This window comes from Chinchilla lanigera, unplaced genomic scaffold (assembly GCF_000276665.1).
Source record: "Chinchilla lanigera isolate Chin_1 unplaced genomic scaffold, ChiLan1.0 scaffold00033, whole genome shotgun sequence".
Lineage (NCBI taxonomy): Eukaryota > Metazoa > Chordata > Mammalia > Rodentia > Chinchillidae > Chinchilla > Chinchilla lanigera.
In genome coordinates this window covers 4,144,802-4,164,975 of record NW_004955434.1, presented here as the reverse complement: position 1 = coordinate 4,164,975, position 20,174 = coordinate 4,144,802, and the positions used below count along the sequence as shown (strand labels likewise).

At 39.3% G+C, this 20,174-nt stretch overlaps 1 protein-coding gene across 5 annotated transcripts in view; it reads left to right on the top strand.

Annotated features, from left to right (window-relative positions):
• Pip5k1b (phosphatidylinositol-4-phosphate 5-kinase, type I, beta) overlaps positions 1-20,174 on the top strand; it is a 294,854-nt gene that overhangs the window by 150,097 nt on the left and 124,583 nt on the right. For all 5 annotated transcript variants that reach the window (XM_005388578.2, XM_013516348.1, XM_013516346.1 and 2 more), the window contains exons 4-5: positions 1,534-1,664; positions 14,459-14,576. In XM_005388578.2, coding sequence (XP_005388635.1) covers positions 1,534-1,664; positions 14,459-14,576 — 249 coding nt within the window. The remainder of the gene's footprint in view (positions 1-1,533; positions 1,665-14,458; positions 14,577-20,174) is intronic.

The following is a 20,174-nucleotide window of genomic DNA, read 5'->3' as shown; positions in this document are numbered from 1 at the left end:
TGAGTGACTAAAGGTGCCTGGAGGCAGAAAGCTAGTCTTGAAAGTAGGGTGGAGAGGGTGTAAGATACTAGTCTGGTTCTGCACATACTACATATGTGGCAACAGAGCAGCATCCAAATACATTGAAAAAAAACCAAGAGTCAGGGGCACAGACAGCATTTGAAAGCCATTAAGAATGGATTGAGTACCCAAATAATTAAGATAGAAATTTTAGGGACTTTGCAGTCATAGCGAGCAGAATATGAGAAATCAGTGAAGAAATGACAGGAGAGACCATCAAAAAAGTTGGAAATGGTTCGAGGATTGTGTCCTGCTGTAGAAATCCAGAGGAGAAAATTTTTCAAGAAGTGTTCTTTGGTGTTGAAAGCAAGAAGAAATAAAGAATAAAGCATGAAGGGAAGTGGGTACAGGTCTTGGGTTTGCTAAGTGCAAACAGTAATTCAAAAGAAAGTATATTTTCTATAAAGTGGATGATATTTATTATATTAACTGAGGATTCCTCAACCTTTGCACTACCGACATTTGGGGCTGGATAATGCTTTGTAGTGAGGGCCATCCTGCACACTGTAGGGTGTTCAGCACCATCGCTGCTTCTATCCACTTAAAGTGAGTAGCGCTGGACGTCAGATGTCTTCAGATGCGGTCAAATATCTCTAGTTAAGAACCCCTGATTTAAGTATTTATTTGTGCCCACTCAGCACATGCCACTACGTTAGACTCTATAAGGCGTTAAAAATATGACATATTTTCACCATTAAGAATACATTATAAATTGTTATTCTATTATCTCTACTAACACTTATACATGTATGTTTCTATACATGCCCATGTGTATATACACACACACAAACACACACACACACACACACACACACACACGATTGTTATTCTTCAAGCTGACATTCTGTCAATTTAATTGTGAGTAATATTAGAAAAGTAATAAATTGGGGATACTGTTGTCCCTGTGCTAGTTTTATCACAGGTCAGTGTGGGAAGCTTTGATTACTGATCTTTAGCAAGACTGGTGCAATTTCCAGATTAAATTTTTTGTTTACAGCAAAAGACCCAATTTTTTTGCTCTCTCATTTCTTAGGGGAAAAAAATCTTCCTGATCCATAGGTATGTTCTAAAAACTATTGTTTAAATATGACTTAAAAATTTTATCTTTGGGCAGAAATTATAATGCTGTATATTGAATGTGTTCCACCAAGTTTCTGTGCTCCTAATTAAGGAAAGATGGCTATTTTGGGTTCTAATGTGATCTTAAAAACAACCAAAACGTCATAACAGTTGGAAAAGATCTTCTGTCAAACAAAACAACTTAGTAAGACTGGGAGTGTGGCTCGGTAGTAAAATGCTTGCCTAGCGCATGTAAGTCCTGGGTTTAATCTCCCATTCCTGGAGCAACGTGTCATTTTCCAAACCTTACCCTCCTTGTGTGTAGGGACAAAAAGGAAAACATTTTGCTGTTTGTGATACCGAACAAGACCATGATGGTGGAGACTAACACGGAGACCCTCGTTTTCTTTGCAGACTGCATCATCTGCTATTAAAGGTGCTATTCAGCTGGGAATAGGATACACAGTGGGGAATCTCACTTCCAAGCCAGAACGAGATGTTCTTATGCAAGACTTTTATGTGGTGGAAAGTGTGTTCCTACCCAGGTAAAAACATTTGTATTTGTGACCATTTCTGTGCTAAGAAACCTTCATTATGACATCCCCACGTTGAAGGACTTTTCTACCACATGTGCATTTGTACATGTGGTCTCTGCCCAATGGTTCTTCTTGTTGCAACAGGATGGCTTATGTTTTTCATTTGGAGATGGTAAGTGGAATTCTTCTGGGGCCAGTTGTAATTAGTTGTGATGAACACATGGCAGACCACGTAGAGAACGATTCTGAGATTCAGTGGAAAAGGATGTGGTGATCACAGAAAATGTCTTCCATGGGTTTAGAGAAAGGGAGCTTCCGCAAAGCAGCAGGTGGTGCCATGTTTTGCTATTCATAACTTAAAAAAGCCTTCCTTCTGAGTTCAGTCTTGAAATCCCCTTTGCCATGACTTTGACTTAACTTTCCTCTAGAAAAACATACAAAAAAAGCATACATGCTGTTTTGACATTCTGTTTGCAAAAACACTAGTTACCCATATATGTCACTTCTATATATATCAGTCTGGAGAGGAAAAAAATCAATTGTGTTGAGACAAATGCATCTACATATGGATAGTGGTGATGATTACACAGCAATATGAATGTACTTAATGCCCCAAAACTATATCCTTAAAGTGTAGCTATTCTATGTGTATTTTACCTTAATAAAATAAGTAAAAAAAATTTTTTTTTCCCTGCGGTACCGGGAACCGAACTCACGACCTTGCGCTTGCCGGGCAGGTGCTTTTGCCGCTGAGCTAAATCCCCAGCCCAATAAGTAAAAATTTTAAAAGTTGTTATCACCTTAACATGGAAGAAAAGAAAGCAATCATAATTAAATTGGAAATGTTGCCATAATTGACAGGATTTGTCTGTCTTTTTCAATTTTATTTTAAAAATAAAGGAACAAAAACAAATTAACAAACAGACATCCATTTACAAAATAGCACAAGAACAATTCAGGCAACACTGAATTACAGACAAGGTGAGAGGAAATTAACCGTGGTTGTTGTGAGAGGATTTTTTTTAAAAAATAATTACAAAATGAAAATGAAAGTATTCCATTTGGGGACTTGGCAGAAATCATTTTTTCTTTGAAGCTATGAGGATTAACTTTTCAGATACATTTGTATTTACAATCATTCTTTCTTTTCAAAATAAGCCATTTTTGTTATGTATTAATGGACCTGAGTGAGAATAGCTAGGGTGTCTCTCTTACTCTGTGGTGCTCTCCTTGCCTTATTTTTAAAAAATCTTGGGGAGAATCGTAGGCACACATTATCTCTTTGTTGTGGTGTCACTTATGTTTAGGTAATTCCCCACATAGTCTCAAAGGGCCCCATAAATTTTAAAAATCAGGTATGAACCCAGATAGCCTAGTTTTCCTTTAAATGCCCTTAGCTATAGAATAAAATTGGGCCATGCAGAGTTTTCAAGTTTACTTCCGTAAGGATCTTGTAGCAGCAGTGAGAACGAGATTTAGACAGAAAATGGCAACCCCAGGGCTGAGGAGGCAGGCCTTGCTTACAGCACTGCTCTTCTTTCTGTAGTTGGAAAATTTCTGTTTGTTTTTAACAGTCCATTTATCATTCCAAGATAAAGTGCATTAATGACATTTGTTTCTATTGAAAGACTTGAGCTCACGAGTTCATCATTATCTTTTGCTATGACTATTTTAGGCTTATTATTCCTGCAAATGTGTCTGCAGGATCTTCTAGCTCTCATGGGCTTCTGAGTCCTGTGCCCCACCATTTCAAAATTATTTTTTCCCTTTGGTTATAATGAATAAAAAGCATGAAGGACTACAGCGGGAGGGTGCCAAGTGTGAGTTCAGGGTTTTGTGGGCAGTTACAACTGAAGGTGGGGTGCTCCCTCCTTTCACAAAGGCGCTCCTAAAAGGTCCAGCTGCTCCTTGCTCATCGCTTCTATTGTCAGAATCCAGGCAGCACGACGGGCACTTGGGAAATGCAAGGCCCCAGAACTGCAGCATCAGCATCACTGGAAACTTACTAGATACGCAGATTCTTGGGCTCCACCCCAGGCAGCTCTGTCAGTGTGACTTAGCAGCTCTGTGAGTGGGACCCAGGAATCTTACATAAGCAGTGGATTCTAAGCCCATATAAGTTTGAGAACCACTGGCCTTGCATATTACTTTTCATTTTAGAATGCAATCTTTCTGATAGATATCAAATTTTGTTCTTGAAGTTATTACATGATTCACACAATTAAGAAAATGTCAAATTATTTTAAATTGATATCTTAAATATTAAAATTACATCTATTAGCAACTACAAAGGGTAATTGAAAAATAGAGTAAGTGTTGCAATTTCAACATCTGTGACAGTAAAATACACATTGCTATTAATCTCTCCTCAAAATAGTCTCCCTTGCTTCAAACACACTTATCCCACCATTTTTGCCACTTTGTGAAGCAGTTCTAGAAATCCTTTTTTTGAGTGTCTTTCCAAGGTGTGATCAAAAATACAGTGAATGCTGCTGTTGAGCAGCACTAGGAAAGGCAAGACTGTAAACCATTACAGTGTGTCCTCATCCGTCTTACTCTCTAGATCTGGCACCATGTAACTTCTGGCTCTTCTCCAAGTGAAGATGACCATGAAAGATAAACATTTTGAATCAATTCAGGATATGGAGGCAAGCCACAGTAGTGCAAATAAGCCCCTCAAGGGAAAGGATTTCCAGAACTGCTTCCAAAAGGTCCTCATCAGTTAACAACTTGAAGACATTTTCTGAGGACAGTTGTCCCTCAGTATCCACAGTGGATTGGTTCCAAGACCCCTGAGGATAAGAAAATTTACCAACACTCCAGTCCCTTGTATAAAATGGCATAGTATTTGCGTGTACAGTAACTGATACCCATCTTCCTATACTTTAAATCATCCCTAGATTACTTATGATACCTAACACAGTGTAGATGCCATGTAAATAGGTGTTATTCTGTATTGTTTAGAGTACAATGACCAAAAAAGTTGATGCATGTACAGTACAGATGAAATTTTTCCAAATATTTTCAATCCCCAGTTGGTTGAATCCATGGATGTGGAATTGTTGGAGATGGAGGAGTCACTGTGCACCCCTTTTGTTCATGGGTGATATATTATAAGCCTACTGTGTCTTTATGATAGAGAATATTGCTGAGCATGGTGGGATCTGCCTGTAATCCCAGCTACTTGGAAGACTGAGCCAAGAGAATCACAAGTTTGAGGTTAGCCTGAGCAGTTTAGCAAGATTCGGTCTCAAAATAAAAAAATTGAAAAGGGCTAATGACATAGCTCAGTGGTACAGCTTTTGCCTAGCATGCAAGAGGCCTTGGGTTTCATCTGCAGGACCACAAAAAAGAAAGAATAAAATAAAAGAGAGAAAGAAACAGAGAGAATGTGATGACACCTTCACCTTGTCTTCAGGAACAGAAAGCCAAAGTTCTAAACTTGTGACCTTGTTCTCCATCCCACCGTCCATGGTGGCAGCAGCGGACTGACCACTGAATGAGGAGGGGGTTGCTGACTCCCCATTACTTAGACACGTCCACTATCACAGTGAAAATGCATCACTTTAGAGTGTCTACAGCTTGTAAGTGTCAGTTGACAATAAACGTTGAATTCAGAATTTCAGTAAACACTAAAGTTCTTATTTAAAAGACCTTCTGTTAACGTGAACATAAAAGACAGTGATGTTGATCTTGCCTCACTGTCCTTACTGGACTCCGTTTCTTCATGAGTTTAGCAAAGGAATGCGGCACTTTTTGTACCCAGCTGCACATTTCAGGAGATCTGTCATCCCTGGGCTCTCCCAAGAAACCCTCCTACATACCAGAGCAATCAGTAAGCCCCACAGGATAATGGATAAGTTGGGCATTTTTTTTATCCAGGGTTTCACAGGTATAATAAACATGTGAAAATTAACAAACTGTACACTTTATTATATATCAATTATACCCTGGTCCAGGTTTCTAAACACATCTGGGGAAAGGGTTACAGGTAGGTAGGCAGGACAGGCCTTAATTGTAAACAACTGAAACATTCTGCAGTCTCTGCTTGCTCTAAAATTCAATGATTCTCTCTTAATCACAGCAAACTAATTACTTAAAGTAGCTTGAAATGTTTTAAATTACTACTGCTCCAAAGCTGCAGAATCTGTTTCCCTTAGCAACCAAATTCATTTTTTTTTTTAATTTATTTTGAACTTGCTCAAGTTATTTTTAGGTGTATGTTTGTTCTATGAATTATTTCATTTTGTAAATGGAAAAAGTCATGGACTTGATTAAGATTTGAAGGAAGATATAAAAATCCCTTTCAGCTATCTGGTTCCATGATCTCCCACAGTTACAAAGTACATGAGTGAGAGAACTATGGCCATATTTTAATTTTTGAGCACAAATCTACAAGCTCAAGTTTGTAGATAAATTTTCACGTATATCAACCAGATACAGAAAAAAGAAGATAGTTTACAGTGTTTATACCATGTAAACATGAACATGAACTGGCAAAGAGAGGAAAAAATTTTAAGTACCAATTGTGACCCAAGCATAGTTTTGTTTGTACAGTGTATTATTTATGTAATGTATGATATTAACCTATTATTACCTTTCGTCTCACAAAAAAAAAAAAATACTTGTCATATGAAGCATTTAAGGCCCTGAGACAGTGATGGTGAACCTTTTAGAGCTTTCGATGATACAAAAAGCCCACTGAGGACTGTGTGCCATAGATTCATTACCACTGCCCTAAGACGTTAAGTCACTTAACCCAAGAGCATGCAATTAATAAGCGGTAATGCTAAGATTTGAACTCAGGTTGGCTGACTGAAAAGTTTTATTTTTGTTTCTGCTATGGTGGTGGAACAAAGGAATTGCATTTTTGCTTTGTTAATTCAGTAAAATGTTCAGCCTTTCCTTAGAATTATGAGCCTAAATCTGCATCTTTGGGCCCATAAAAGCCAGCTCTACTCCTTTCCTCTTTCCCAGGAAACACTATCACTAATAATCCTTTAGAATGGCAAGTGTGTTTTGAAAGTTGGCAGTAAAGGTTTAAATATTTTCCCATATTCAAGGGTAATTAACTAACTGAAGAATTTTATAGCCCTTGCATTTTTTTAATCTCCTCGCTTGTAAAAGTTTAGCTTGATGTGTGACAATCATTGCAAAAAACAAGCTGTCCTTGGGTTTGACTCATGAGCTCTTCAGAATTTGTTCTGGCAGCCAGCAAATACCCACATGGAGCAGAGAATCCCACAGAATTACTGCCAGGGACCAATGTTATCTTTCCCAGCGACACGCAAACTTGTATACCAAAGGTTCCTATAAATGTTGCCAGGTACCATTGCTTGATGTTGCTGTCTTGATGAATTAGCCCAACTACCTGCATTTCATTGTATGCTGACATAAACTCATCCAAGAATCGAACTATAGCTGAGCCTGCACATTAAAGCCCAAGAGACAAGTCCAGCTCTCTGATTGTTTTTGTAAATAAAGTTTTATTGAAAATAGACTTGTCCATTCATTTAGTAATTATCTGTAGTGCTTTTCCACAGTAGCAGCAGAGCTGAGTTATTATTGCAACAGAGACTTTATGGCCTGCAAAACTTAAAATGTTCACTGTCTGGCCCTTCATAGATCAAAACAAGCGTTCTGTTCTGGTTTATGTACACATCGGTAGAACACAAAGTTGTGTTCCTGGAATTAAGTGAGATGTGGCAACTGCTGGACAAGCCAATAATATGATGCCTTTTCAAGTCCAAACACTTCAAAATGTCTTATATTTATTTGATAGGGGTGGTGGTGCCTCCGTTTACAAACTTGGTTTGTGATTTTAGGGACGATGGCTGCATTTGTGTTTGTGTCGAGAAGAAGGCTGTGGTTCATGTGGTTGTGTTTGCCATTCAATGCAGAGTTTGTGAATGAAAGCAAAATTTTGCCAAATGCTTTTGTTTGTGAACCAAATTGTTTGTATTTGTGAATCAAGGTATTACTGTAATTTTGTTTTCAAATGTAAGTTGTCTCGCATAGTGATTTTAAAGATCAGCTGTCATCTGGTTAGCTACCATCTGCTATTGCAAAATGTAGCTCACCCATACACATCACAAAAGCTTTCATCAGTGGGATGTGGGTACCAGCAAGCAGTATGGCTTTTGTTTTTCCTTGTCTTGCTTTTCTGTTCAGGAACACTGTATTATTTGTCAAGAGCGAGGACCAAATTATTTTCTGCTAAAGAAAGGTTCATATGGGGAGCCTAAGGGGTCTCTACCTTAATGGCAGAGGTGATTAATAATGCCTCAGGCTGCTTCTACTGAACCTTACTTACAAAGGCCCAGTTAGAAGATTGGATACCTGCAGTAGTTTGTTACTGGACCATAGTGTCACTTGTCCAACTGTATTGCCACTTAACATGTTCTAATATTTGTACATTAGGAAAAAGTATTGTTTACATATTTCTCTCACCATGGATATGGTTATGTTTGCTGAACAAAAGTGAGGCCATTTGGCATTATTTAGTGAAACCATTTAACATCTTCTAGTGAAACCCACTGACCCATTATAAAAGCCTCTACCCTACAATTGATAGTTACAATCTGAATAAAAGATGACCACATAGAAAATGATGCCCTGTAAGCAGCAGATCCCGAATTTCAGCTTTGAAACCATCTCGGAGTTTCTACATGTTGTACATATCTTTGAGTTGCTAAATTAGTTTCACCTCATTGTTTACCATCAGATCTCTCAATCTAGGGCCACCAAAGATAGCACTTGACTATCAGGCTCTGAAACCACAAAAAGGAGCCGTGGGATTCAAAATACATATGGATAAGAACACTACCCATATGGCTAATCAAAGTTTCTGTAAGTGAAATTCTACCCACCTGACCTGCAGTATAAGTGATATAGGAGAAATATAACTCCCAACTTGCTAGGTGTCAGCTGTGCTGAGTTCATGTCCCCTAAAATCAAAGAATGGATTTCAAAGGGCAAAAGAGGTTAAGAGTAGGAAAGGTTTATTGAGAGACAGGAGGGGCCTGGAAGTGGGTTGCCACCAGGGGCCCTTTGTCAGGGGTAATTTATACAGCAGAGTCACAAATATGGGTACAGCATGGGTCAAACTGTAATCAACCTATAGATTTGCAAGTATAGCTGTTTAGCTAACATTGAACCAAGAAGGAAATGGGTCAAGTAGCAAGGATACGTGGAAAGAACAAAGGTATTTTTGGCAAGGGATGGATCCGGATGTTCTGGTCACTCACCTGAGTGACGGGTGTCTAGCTGGACTTCTTGGACCAGGGGATACCAATCATAGTACAGATCTAAGTTATTGTTTATCCCTCAGGGAGGCATGTAGGCCTGGTCATTCCATCTTTATCTTGAGGCCTGGCCTTTAATGGATGTGCCTCCAGCCATAGTTGTGATGCATTCACATCTTCTGCACTGACGCCCTCGAGGGCCTAGCCCTGTCTGACTGCCTATTAATTTTTATCTAGCTTACCTGCCTATAATATAAGGACCTCATGGAGATATAATCAGGATGTTTGGGTAGGGAGTCTGCTGAAAGCTGTAACTGAACCCTGGAAAAGGAAGACAGAGATGTGACAAGTCTAAGCTTAGGCCCCCTTGGGACTTCTTCTGTTCCGATGTGGATCTAATCAGCCTATTTTGTTTGTTTCTGACCAGTGTGGGCCACTATTTTTCTTCTCTAGACTTTGAATTCCTTTTTTTGCTACCTGGAGAATTCTAGAGATGGTGGCAAATGCTTTCTTCAGCCTCAACATTGTGCAGTTCTAAGCAACTGCTGCCATTAAACTCCCCTCAGAAAAGGTAAATATCAGGAAGCCAGAGCTCGTCCATGATCCAGCTTTGCCAGCTTCTTGGTGAAAGGGAAAAGGATGCGATATAGAAAGCACTGTTCTTTTTCAAACCTTTATACTATTTTGCCAATAAAATACCTTCCTTTTATGACCTCATAGGGCTATTACTACATGTTTGCTTAGTTGTCTAGATTCTTGTTTGCAAACTAATGCTAGAAAACCAAGGTTGGCTTGCAAATTTTTGTTGTTGAAATGTTACAGGCCCACAGGAGCCAAACGTCTAGACTCCCTGTGCACACCCCTGCAGCTGAAATTTCCAAAGCCTTGTTCTTGCCAAGATAGGAGGGTCGGTTCTTTATTCATTTTCACACACTGCATAAATGCATTAAAGAAGCATAAGGTGAATCTTAAACTGCGAGGAACTCTGCTTTTCTTCAGACTTCACTTTTGCTCAGTAAGTCTGGGTACTGAGCCCAGGTTCTGACAGGTAACACCAGGCTCAAGCACAGCCAGCTTACAGAAGAGCAGCCAGCAGGATTCGTAGCAGTCATCGCATTTAACTGCCCGGCAGTTCCGCCATGGCTGCAAGCATGATAAGCACTTGGTGGGAAGATTCTGCGCTGACGTCTGTGGGCCAGTGCCCGCATTCAGGTGTAACCTCAGCGTGACAAGGTGGTGTCTACTGGCTGGTTGTCGCTGGGTTTGCTGTTTAGTGTTGCTCTTTCGTACTTTACCTCCTGGCAGACAGGATCAGCGCTTGCATTCATTTGCATTTCCTTCGCTGAGTTTCCTTCCTGTCAAGCCATTTGTTATTCATTGGAGCAAATTAAATATACAGAGGTAAGCAAACCTCCTGTGGGGAAGCTGAACATAGGAGTCTATTAAGGAGATTGTAAACTATGACTTTCAATCCCTCCTTAACTTTGAAAAAATTATTTAATTTATAAATAATAATACATAGTAGAATTTCTCCTGCTTCTAAAAATTCAAACTGTGAGAAGTGTTTCTTATATTCCTCTGCCTTTTTCACCTAGTGTCCAACTCCAATGATCACTGTTAGTAATGGCTTGTTTTTCCTTCAAGGATTTTTATGCACGTACTTGCCAAAAGAATTTTTTTCTTCTTTGTACACATGGTGGCATGTTGTACATAGCATTCTGCGTCATGCTCCTTTCACTTAACAATTTGTAACAATTTGTCTTAGAGATCAATACATAATAAGCATCTTCATTCCTTTTAAAGCTGCATAATATTCTATTTTATAGCTACATCATAATTAACTTGATAGTCCTCTTCTGAGAGTAGGTAGGTTACTTCCAATCCTCTGTGATTATAAATAGTGCTACTAATAAACAACCATGGGTTGTTTTGGTAGTTTATCTGTAGGATAACTTATAGGCATAATAAATGCCATTTCCTCTCTGATAGAATCTTGGACTCCCAACTGCATAGTGGAGGAATTACACAAAAGTGCAACATGAGTTGTCTTACCTCTTTAAATGTTGAAGGAAATCTGCTCTACTAGAATAAGTCACTCAGATTGTATGAGAAAGTAAACACAAAAAGGAGAGCAAAAGAAGTAAGAAACTGGCAACACTCTTACCCAGTGAAATCAGCCTCCTTCAGAATTCCTGGTGCGGGGACTGTTTTTACTTGCTTGCAGAAGAAAGAAAGGATGTAGACGTCACTTTGGGCCTCTGTGGTTTTAACATAGGACACTAAACGATACAAGGGAAATATTATAACTCTCAACCTGTTAGATGTCAGATATGCCAAGTTCATGTTTTCTAAAACTGAAGAATGACTTTTAAGGAACAACAGAGGTTAAAAATCAGAAACATTTACTGAGAGATAGATCCTGAGAGGCAGGAGGGGATCTGAAAACCGGTTGCCAGTGAGCCCACTTCTCAAAGGAGGTTTTATAGAGCAAAATCACACGGTGGGTACAACAGGGGGCAAAAGTATGATCAACCAATAGCCGCTAAGGTAATGTTGATCTAATGGGGAAGCAAGTCACGTAGCAAGTATACATGGAAAGAACAAGGACTTTTTTGGAAGAGATAAATCAAGAGATGCTCAGTTTAAGGAGGAGATGGTCACCTACTTCGGTGACTAATGTCTATTGGACTTCACTAGATCAGGTGATACCAGTTTTGTATATAGCTTATCCCTCAGGGAGGCATGTAGGCCTGGTCATTCCATCTTTATCTTGAGGCCTGGCCTTTAATAGATGCACCTCTAACCCAGTTGTAATGTATTCTCAGCCTCTGCACCGACTTCCTCAAGGGCCTAGCCTTGTCTGAGTGCCTATAATATTTTTACCTAACTTAGCTGTCTGTAATACTTCCACATAGCTCATACTTACAAAGTATTACACATCACATGAGTTCCTAAATCACTACTTTGACAATCGTAAGGGACCTACAGTTGACTGCATTTTCCTTCATAAATCCCGAAATACAGACTGAGAAAATGTTTGGGTATGTTGCCAGGACATCACAGACACATTAAGAATAGTTAACTATACCTGTAGAGGAAAAGAATAACCACTGAAGTACACAGCTGACTTTGGGGCTATTCCATGCTCAGGTGGAGGCTGCTTATCTCTTGGTGGGCCTTCGTTCTTGTGTCCCTCTTCCAAGGTAAATCCCTTGCTACTGCCCTTGTGTAATGCAACCTTTAAAGACAAGCATGTGATAGGGCTGGAGGTGAAGCTTAGTTGGCAGAGCACTCCCCTAGTAAGCAGATTTCCCGGACCTGATCTCCCAGAGGAGGTTGGGGAGAGGTAAGCACTTACTACATGATGGGTCCTTAACAACACAAGCCAACCCCATCTCCTGGTCCTCACCTAAAGTGACAGCCACCTGGGACCTTGTAGGGAGAAGAGCTGGCTGTACTGGCTATATTAAATAGATAATTCCTAAATAATTTTCAATAGTGATTTTGTTTACTATGCTGAATTTTTGCCATGTATGGTGACTTGTGAACGGAATCTCCTTGTAAGAATCAGCTATGCTTTTTATCATTTTTTTCCTTTTCCCTTTCTTCCTAAAAAGGATAAAATGGAAGCGAAGCTTTGTAAATAGGGAGAGAAAGAAGAGTTGCAGCGGGGGAGGAGATTGGGAAAAAAAGAGGAATTAAAATATATCATACACAAGTACAAATTCCCTCTGATGAGTATGATCTTTATGTATATCTAAACTGTACCAATAAACATAATTTTTAAAAAATCAACTCTACAATATTCGCATTATCCGGAAAACTCATTCTTTCACTCGACAGATACTGTCCACTGTGTGCCAGGCACTGATGCCCAAAACTGATTGACCTCAACAAACTTAAACTGTAGATTCCAAGCGTTTGTGTGCTCCAGGCCTTTGTATTTGCAGTCTTATTTTTGTGATGTTCCCAAAAGCACGCCATGATAAATTTTCATAGAACTTCAGTATCTCAGCTGAAATGTACTACAAAGAGATCTTGAATCTTTACATAAAATTGTATCTTACTGCATTGTTAGAATTTTTCACAATGAACATTTTTAATTAGAGTATATTAAGTGTTACCATACCCCTGTGTGTTGTTGCCACTTCAAAAGGCTAGTGACTCGAGTACAAGTTGTTTGTTTGAGCAGAGAAAGAGATTTGGAAATGTACCAAACAGAAGATGGAGGTTATTGTCAAGAGTACCTTGCTTAGAGATTGCAGGTGCAAGGCTTATACATATAGGGTGTTTGGGAAGGCACCTCAGGTAGGCAGACTCTAGGGTAGTCAAAGATTTCAAGTGGTCTGCTTCCTGACCCCATGTGGTGCAGTTATTTATAGGTCACCAGATGTTCTGGGTTCTATATATCTAAAGAAAAGTTACTGATTATAAAGTATTATACCCACATCTTTTAGGTCCTTTTCTCAGGAGTAGTTGACCCTGCAGTTAATCATTAGGTTATGAAAGGTGTCTTTCATCAGAAAACAAAGGAAGACTGTGAAAGGTAATTTTCACAGAGCAGTTTTAACCTGTTAAGTGACTTTAGTGATGACATCTACAGCCACACCAGTGGGCAAAATTACTAATATATTGCTCAGCTACGTGACCTCCCAAATTAGTGCTTTTGAAATCAACTGAAAGCAAGTAGAACCAGAGGTTTTATTTAGGTTTTCCCTCAGTAACGTAAGCAGTTTGTCCAAGGTCATATAAAATTATAATATTCTATAGATTTAAAGAATAAAAAGAATGAAATTAGTAAACATCAAAATTCAGACCAGTGAATGTCCCTAAGGATATAACCAGTAAAAAGTACAGATAGGGATGCAACTATACGGATGATGGTTTATTTCTTAAGCAGCATTTGGGTTCATGGATATCACTGATTAGGCTTTTCTGTCTGTTGTATATCATAAGTATTATAAAAAATTTTTCAAAAATGAACCCAAGAAAGGACAAAAAGCAATATCATTAAAATGGAAATTGGGTGTTCAAATCCCTAAAATATGTAGGGGGAGGACCTGGATCTAATGAAGAGTTCAGATTAAGATCCTGTCTCCAATGTGATGGTTCTCGCAGTTTGGTAGGATATTTTAAGGATTCTTTCACATAGTCCTGATTACAACTGTTTATTCAGGATCAAAATTCATAGTAAAAAAAATACGTTTTTGAAAATGCTTTACATATTAGCCCTGGATCTTTCTAGAACATTACAGTGTGGTTTCATATGGAAGGTGGAATGGTTTTTCCAGCAAGGAGAAACAGAGATAAAGCATCTTCAGGCTGGAACACACTGATTGGCAGGGAGCACCTGCGTGGAGCGACCTTACCACGTCAGTACAGTATCTGATTTTACCTGTGGCGATTGACCTTTGTAACCTGAGCCTTGAAAGATCCACTTAGCAGAGGGTGTTTCTTCTAGGAAAGAAAACATCCCAGGACTGACAGGGCTAGCATTGAAGTTAAAACCGTTTTGCTAATGTTCTTTCTTCCTGCCTCTTTTTAATATTTTAACTGCAGCGAAGGGAGCAATCTGACCCCAGCACATCACTACCCAGACTTCAGATTTAAGACATATGCTCCACTAGCATTCCGATACTTCAGAGAACTTTTTGGTATCAAGCCTGATGATTACTTGGTAAGAACCTGTAATTTTCCTTTCTCCTAAAGAAATGTGTGATGTAAACATTTGTCTCATAGCAACAGTGACAAGTATTTGTGTTTATTTTATATAGCTCAAGATCATAGTAAAAGTTCCACGTTTTATAATGGTTATAAATTTAGCTTCTGCAACTTCAACTGATCGTTACAAAATCTGCAATGGTAATTTATATTTAAATAACTGATACTGGTTGCTACTTCAAATAATTATTCTCACAGATATATTATAATTAGTTTTAATGACTCCTGTGAATTTTCCAGATTAGATTCTATTTGAAAGTCTTTCTATTTTAGTTACTTTATTTATACCATTTATCTCAGGCCTGATTTGGTCCACAGCCATTTTCACCTTGACCTACAAATTCAAATAAAATTCCAAACAAGCTGGCTGGTTTGATGCACGCTCTTTTTAAACATATTTTTACAGATACAAGGACATGTTTTTATCTGCAAATCTGTCTCTTCCCTATCTTCCTTCTGGCATGCCTGAGATACAAACACAACAGAACAGCCCGTTTGTAAGCTCTGATGTGACCTCAGAGCTTTACCCCATTCCTTTGAAGGAGCTCGGATTCCTTTCTGTTGTAACATTCAACATTCCTTTCTGTTGCAAGAGGGAAATGGTTTATTATAACTTGATCACTGTTAACACCCTGGGGCTCTTCAAAATTGGTATTCAAGAAACCATAGGAAAGATGTCATCAAATATTTATTGTCAGTCTCATTCTGAATGATTTTAAGAGGATTTTAGCCAGATAGTTTAATGTTTTTCAGAGAAAGTATAGCAACATTTGTCACTTATAGCAAAAAATATTTAAAACATGTAGTGGATAATTATGATGAAATTCAAAGCTGATTTGTATTCTATGCAGATGAAAGCCTATGAGTCTTCTTCTTTAGCTGGTCCCTGAGAAAATCATGATTACTGCCCAATGAGATAATACTGGTTTCTCAAGGTGAATAAGTAGGTCTCTGTAGAACAGTGAGGACTGTGTAGACTGACCTAAGGACTCATTAGGAAACTCATGTCAGGTGTATGAAGTTATTCAGAAAAGGACCTTCCCCAAAGAGAGCAATTTTGTAAGATCAGAATCAGTGCAAGAATGAACATCTCAGCCTGTGGAGTGATGGACATAGCAGACAGGGATCTCTCACCTTGTCCCACCCCCTGGAAATTAATAGATTCTTCTCAATTATCTGTGAACTTCTCTAGACAGAGAGACACCTTAGATTTGCTAGGTCTCAGTCTGCTATGTTCGTTGCTCCACAGCCTTGGAAGTTCATCCTGCTGTCCTTAAGTGTACAAGGGCTGATCAAAAAGTATAGTGTGTGTTTAAATCTTTTAAATTATTTACAGTAAAAGACACATTGCCATTAATCTCCCTCAAAATACTCCCATTGCTTCGAACATGTTTATCGCTTCATTCTTGCCACTTTCTCAAGCAGCTCTGGAAGTCCTCTCTTGTGTCTTTACAAGGCGTAATCAAAACTACGGTGAGTGCTGCTCCTGGGTGCCATCCAATGGAAAGACAGGCTCATAAAAGCATTGTGGTTTGTCCTCATTCACCTTATTCACCACATCTGGCACTATACGACTTCTGGCTCTTCCCCAAAGTCAAAATGAGTATAAAAGGTAAATGTTTTTAACCAAGTCAGGGTGTCAAGGCAGCCACAGCAACCCAATTAAAGACACTAATGAAAGAAGACTTCCAGAACCGCTTCAGAAAGTGGCAAGAATGACAGCATAAGTGTGTTTGAAGCAAGAGGGAATGTTTTGAGGGGGATTAATGGCAGTGTCTTTTACTGTAGTACTTTTTTAATTTAAGAAAACACCGTAATTGTTAATTGCACCTCACTTCTGTCCACATTGTGCTGTGGCACACCATCTGCCTTAACTGAAGTGTCAGGTGCCTCTGTTTATCCGTTCACAAGTGCATTTGATCTGTGTGTGTGTGACCAGGGAGACCCCGCAGGGTATGGTGGTGTATGCCTATAATCCTAGGACTTGGGAAGCAGATGTAGGAGGGGTGCCACGATTTCAAGGCTGATCTGAACCACATAGTGAGTTCAAGGCCAGCCTGAGCTACATAGCAAGACCCTGTCTCAAGAAAAACAACGATTCTATGGTTTCTGGCCACTCGGTCATTACTGAGGATCACCAATATCAGCAAATGCGTGGGGAAACCTGGCGGGGTTCTGATGTAATATTATGGAAAACAGCACTGATCTCTCATCTTGTACCACATCCTAGGAATGAATGGATTCTCCTTCTCAATTGTCCTTAAATTTCTCACCAGCCACAGACCCACCCTAGATCTACACTGTGTAGCACTGACCCAGTCATTATGACAAAGTGATTGCTCATGCTCAGTCTGCTTTGTCTGTTGCCCCACAGACTAAGAGCTTCATTCTTTCTGTCATCCGAGCTCACAAAACTGCCTTCTTTGGGGAAGGTCTTTTGCTGAACAATTTATTACACAGCTGACATAACTTTCCGAATGCGTTTTTGAACCAAAAAAAAAATTATTTCCATTATGGAGTTGGGGTATTACACAGGAGCACAGGAGATAAAACTAATGAATGGGCTCTCTGAACTACAGTCTTTTCCCTGTAGCTGGCAAAATGTGAATTTTAAAGTTATTCAATATTTTGAATACCTATTATGTCTAGAATCCTATGTGTTCAACTACAGAGAAATTAAAAAATGATAAATCAAAATACTCTAAGAAATTAGACTCATGTTGGAATGATAATTTGCTTATGTGGAAAAACAACCAAATCTACTAAGCAGTAAGCAAAAAGACTAAAGCAAAACATCAAATGCTCCAGATTTCAGAGGAGAGGGTGATCGTTCTCTGTGAGGATGATGACTCAGAGGTCCCCTTTGGATGTGGTGTGATTTTAACTGTATCTTAAAAATTGCAGGGCTTCTGATTAGCTAGAAGAGAAGAGACAGACATTTTGCTATTGAGGGTAGGGGTGTTGGGAGGACTGAGAGATCAGGGATATGAGTGCATTAGCTGTTTAGGACTTGAAGTGGACCACTTTCACTAGAGGAGAGAGATTTGACCTCAAATGTTAATAAAGCCAGGCAGTTCAGGTAACTAGATCTTAAACTACAGGAAGTTAACAAACTATAGAGATATTCGATGATGCTGAAAACATTTTTTGGTAGGATAAATGATATTGTGGTTTTATTATAAAAAGAGTCTTTGTCTTTTAAAAAAATAAACTGAAATATCTATAGATAAAATTATTTGATGCCTGGAGTTTACTCCAAAAGAATTTTAGAAGTTAGCCAAAGGATACAAAATTTCAGTTCAGAGTTTTATTTCATGACTATAATCAATTACAATGTGTTATGTTTGAAAATATCTGAAAGAATAGATCTTACATTTTCCCACCACACACACACACACAAAGTGGCAAAGGATGTATTAATTAGCTAGATTTAGCCATCTCACTGTATACATACAAACTCTATGTTTTCCACCCTAAGGATATAGTTTTGTCAATTAAAAATTAATTGAAAATACTTTAGACTATAAAAGGGTAAAATGAATGGTTTTTGACATGGCTCAGTAGCACTGTTATAAAAAATGAAATTGGAGGCAAAAAAAAGAAAAGGATCTGAGGGAAGCAGGCAGTAATAGAGTTATGAAAGGGAAAATACTAATCATGAGTTGACAATTGGTGAAGCTGGAAATAGACCCTCAGATGTTAATTATACATCTATATATGTTTGAAATTTTCCATAATACAAAAGAGGGGAGGAAATAGAGCCAGGCAGGTAGATGTGATTTTGCTCGGTCCATTTTTCTCCTTCATTCACCTTGCACACAGTTCGGTAACTGTTTACATCTCTGGTCTCTGGGACCAGCAAGAAACAAAAGGGCAATGGTGCCATCGACCCATGACTGCTGGTTCTCCAACAGCTGTGGCCACCTGCCTGTACATTGGAGTTGCCCACCACCCAGGACTTCGGCAGTCCCCCCAGTAAGTCTTGGCGCTTCTGGAAGCTCACCTCCACACCACTGTATCTGGGTTAACCACTTAGTTGTCTGGGCTATGGTAGATGAGGAAAGAGTCTTTTGTATGTTTCACATGCTCTGGAGAATCAGATGTAATTCTCATGAGAGGTTAGCCCATAAGGAATGTAATCTGAGGCTAGGCTCATTGAAAGGCTGCCTGCATTGGTGGGAGCAGCACAGATCGCAGCAATAGTTTCCTCATCCTCCTCCATTGCTCTGAAAACCTCTGTCTTGGTTCCTTTTCTCTCATTGCTAGGACAAAATACCTGACACCCCAGATTAAGGAAGGAAAGGTTTATTTCGCGTACAGTTTGTAGAGGTTTTAGTCCATACTTGGCAGATTACAAGGCAGAGTGGCACATGGCAGAGGGCTACAGCTCATGGCGGCGGAACACAGCAAAAGCAACAAGCACAAAAGGGAGGAATGGCGGCAAGCAGCCTCTTCCTCTCCCTTACATATGCAAACTATCCACCCCAGGGTGGGTGTAGCTCTCACACCCATAATCAATCAAACCCAAAAAGCCTGCCCCATGACTGCATGAGGCTTTGGGGGGACACCCAGACACAAACCATAACAACCTCTCACCAGCTAGAGTCTCACTCCCCACCCACTAAGTCACAGGCCTCGCAGGTATGGTCTCCAGGTGGCCTTTCCCTCACACATCAAACTAGGATTGTTCCTCCTAAAGAACACAGAGGTTGAGCACCTCTCACAAAGCACATTTTGGAAGAGTTCATTCCAAACAAAGCACAGAAAAATGAAATAAGATAACTCTTGAAAAACTCTGTGTAAGGAAGTAAAGGATATAGTGCAAATCTTAAGTACATCCTGGCATCCGTCAAACTGGAACTATTCAACCCCGGATTTGTGAAGATCCACCATGGGAGAGAGTTGGGACGATTATTCAGCCATTGGTAACTTCCATAGATAGGTTTGGCACTGGATATCTGTGATATGTATGTATTTCTACTTAGTTCTGTGCTGTTACATCTAGATTTCTGCCTGAATTATTCTGTTTATGTTCTTAGTATTATTAAAATGTACCATGCACTTGCTGATTACAGGTTTCATGTTGAAACATGGATAATTTGGATTATAGACAGAGTAAAGGTGCTTCTGCGCATAAACAATGCAAATGCTTCTTCTTCCTTATTTGTTCCTAGACAAACACCTCTTTGAGGCCCAGGGCCCCAGGGCATTTCCATTTCTGCTAGGGCAAAAGGCCACTTGTTCTTTCCTTCTCTGCCTCGTGCCAGATATTCAGAAATCCAACTCACAGGAGGCTTTTCAGGCTCATTGTACCTGGAAGAAAGAGAGCAAAGTGAATATTTTATACTACCAGAGAAAGAAATAGCAGGTAAAATTATCTCCACCACATGGCACAAGTTTACACTGTTAATTTGCATTGGCAGGGCCCAGCTGGGATGTACTTTGCTTTCTTTCCAGTGGGTAGAGCAGGAAGGCCTTGCAGGAAATAGAAGCGAGAAAATGAATACATTTGAGCAGCTTGCACCGATGAAAAGTGCCTGGAAGGTGCATAAAA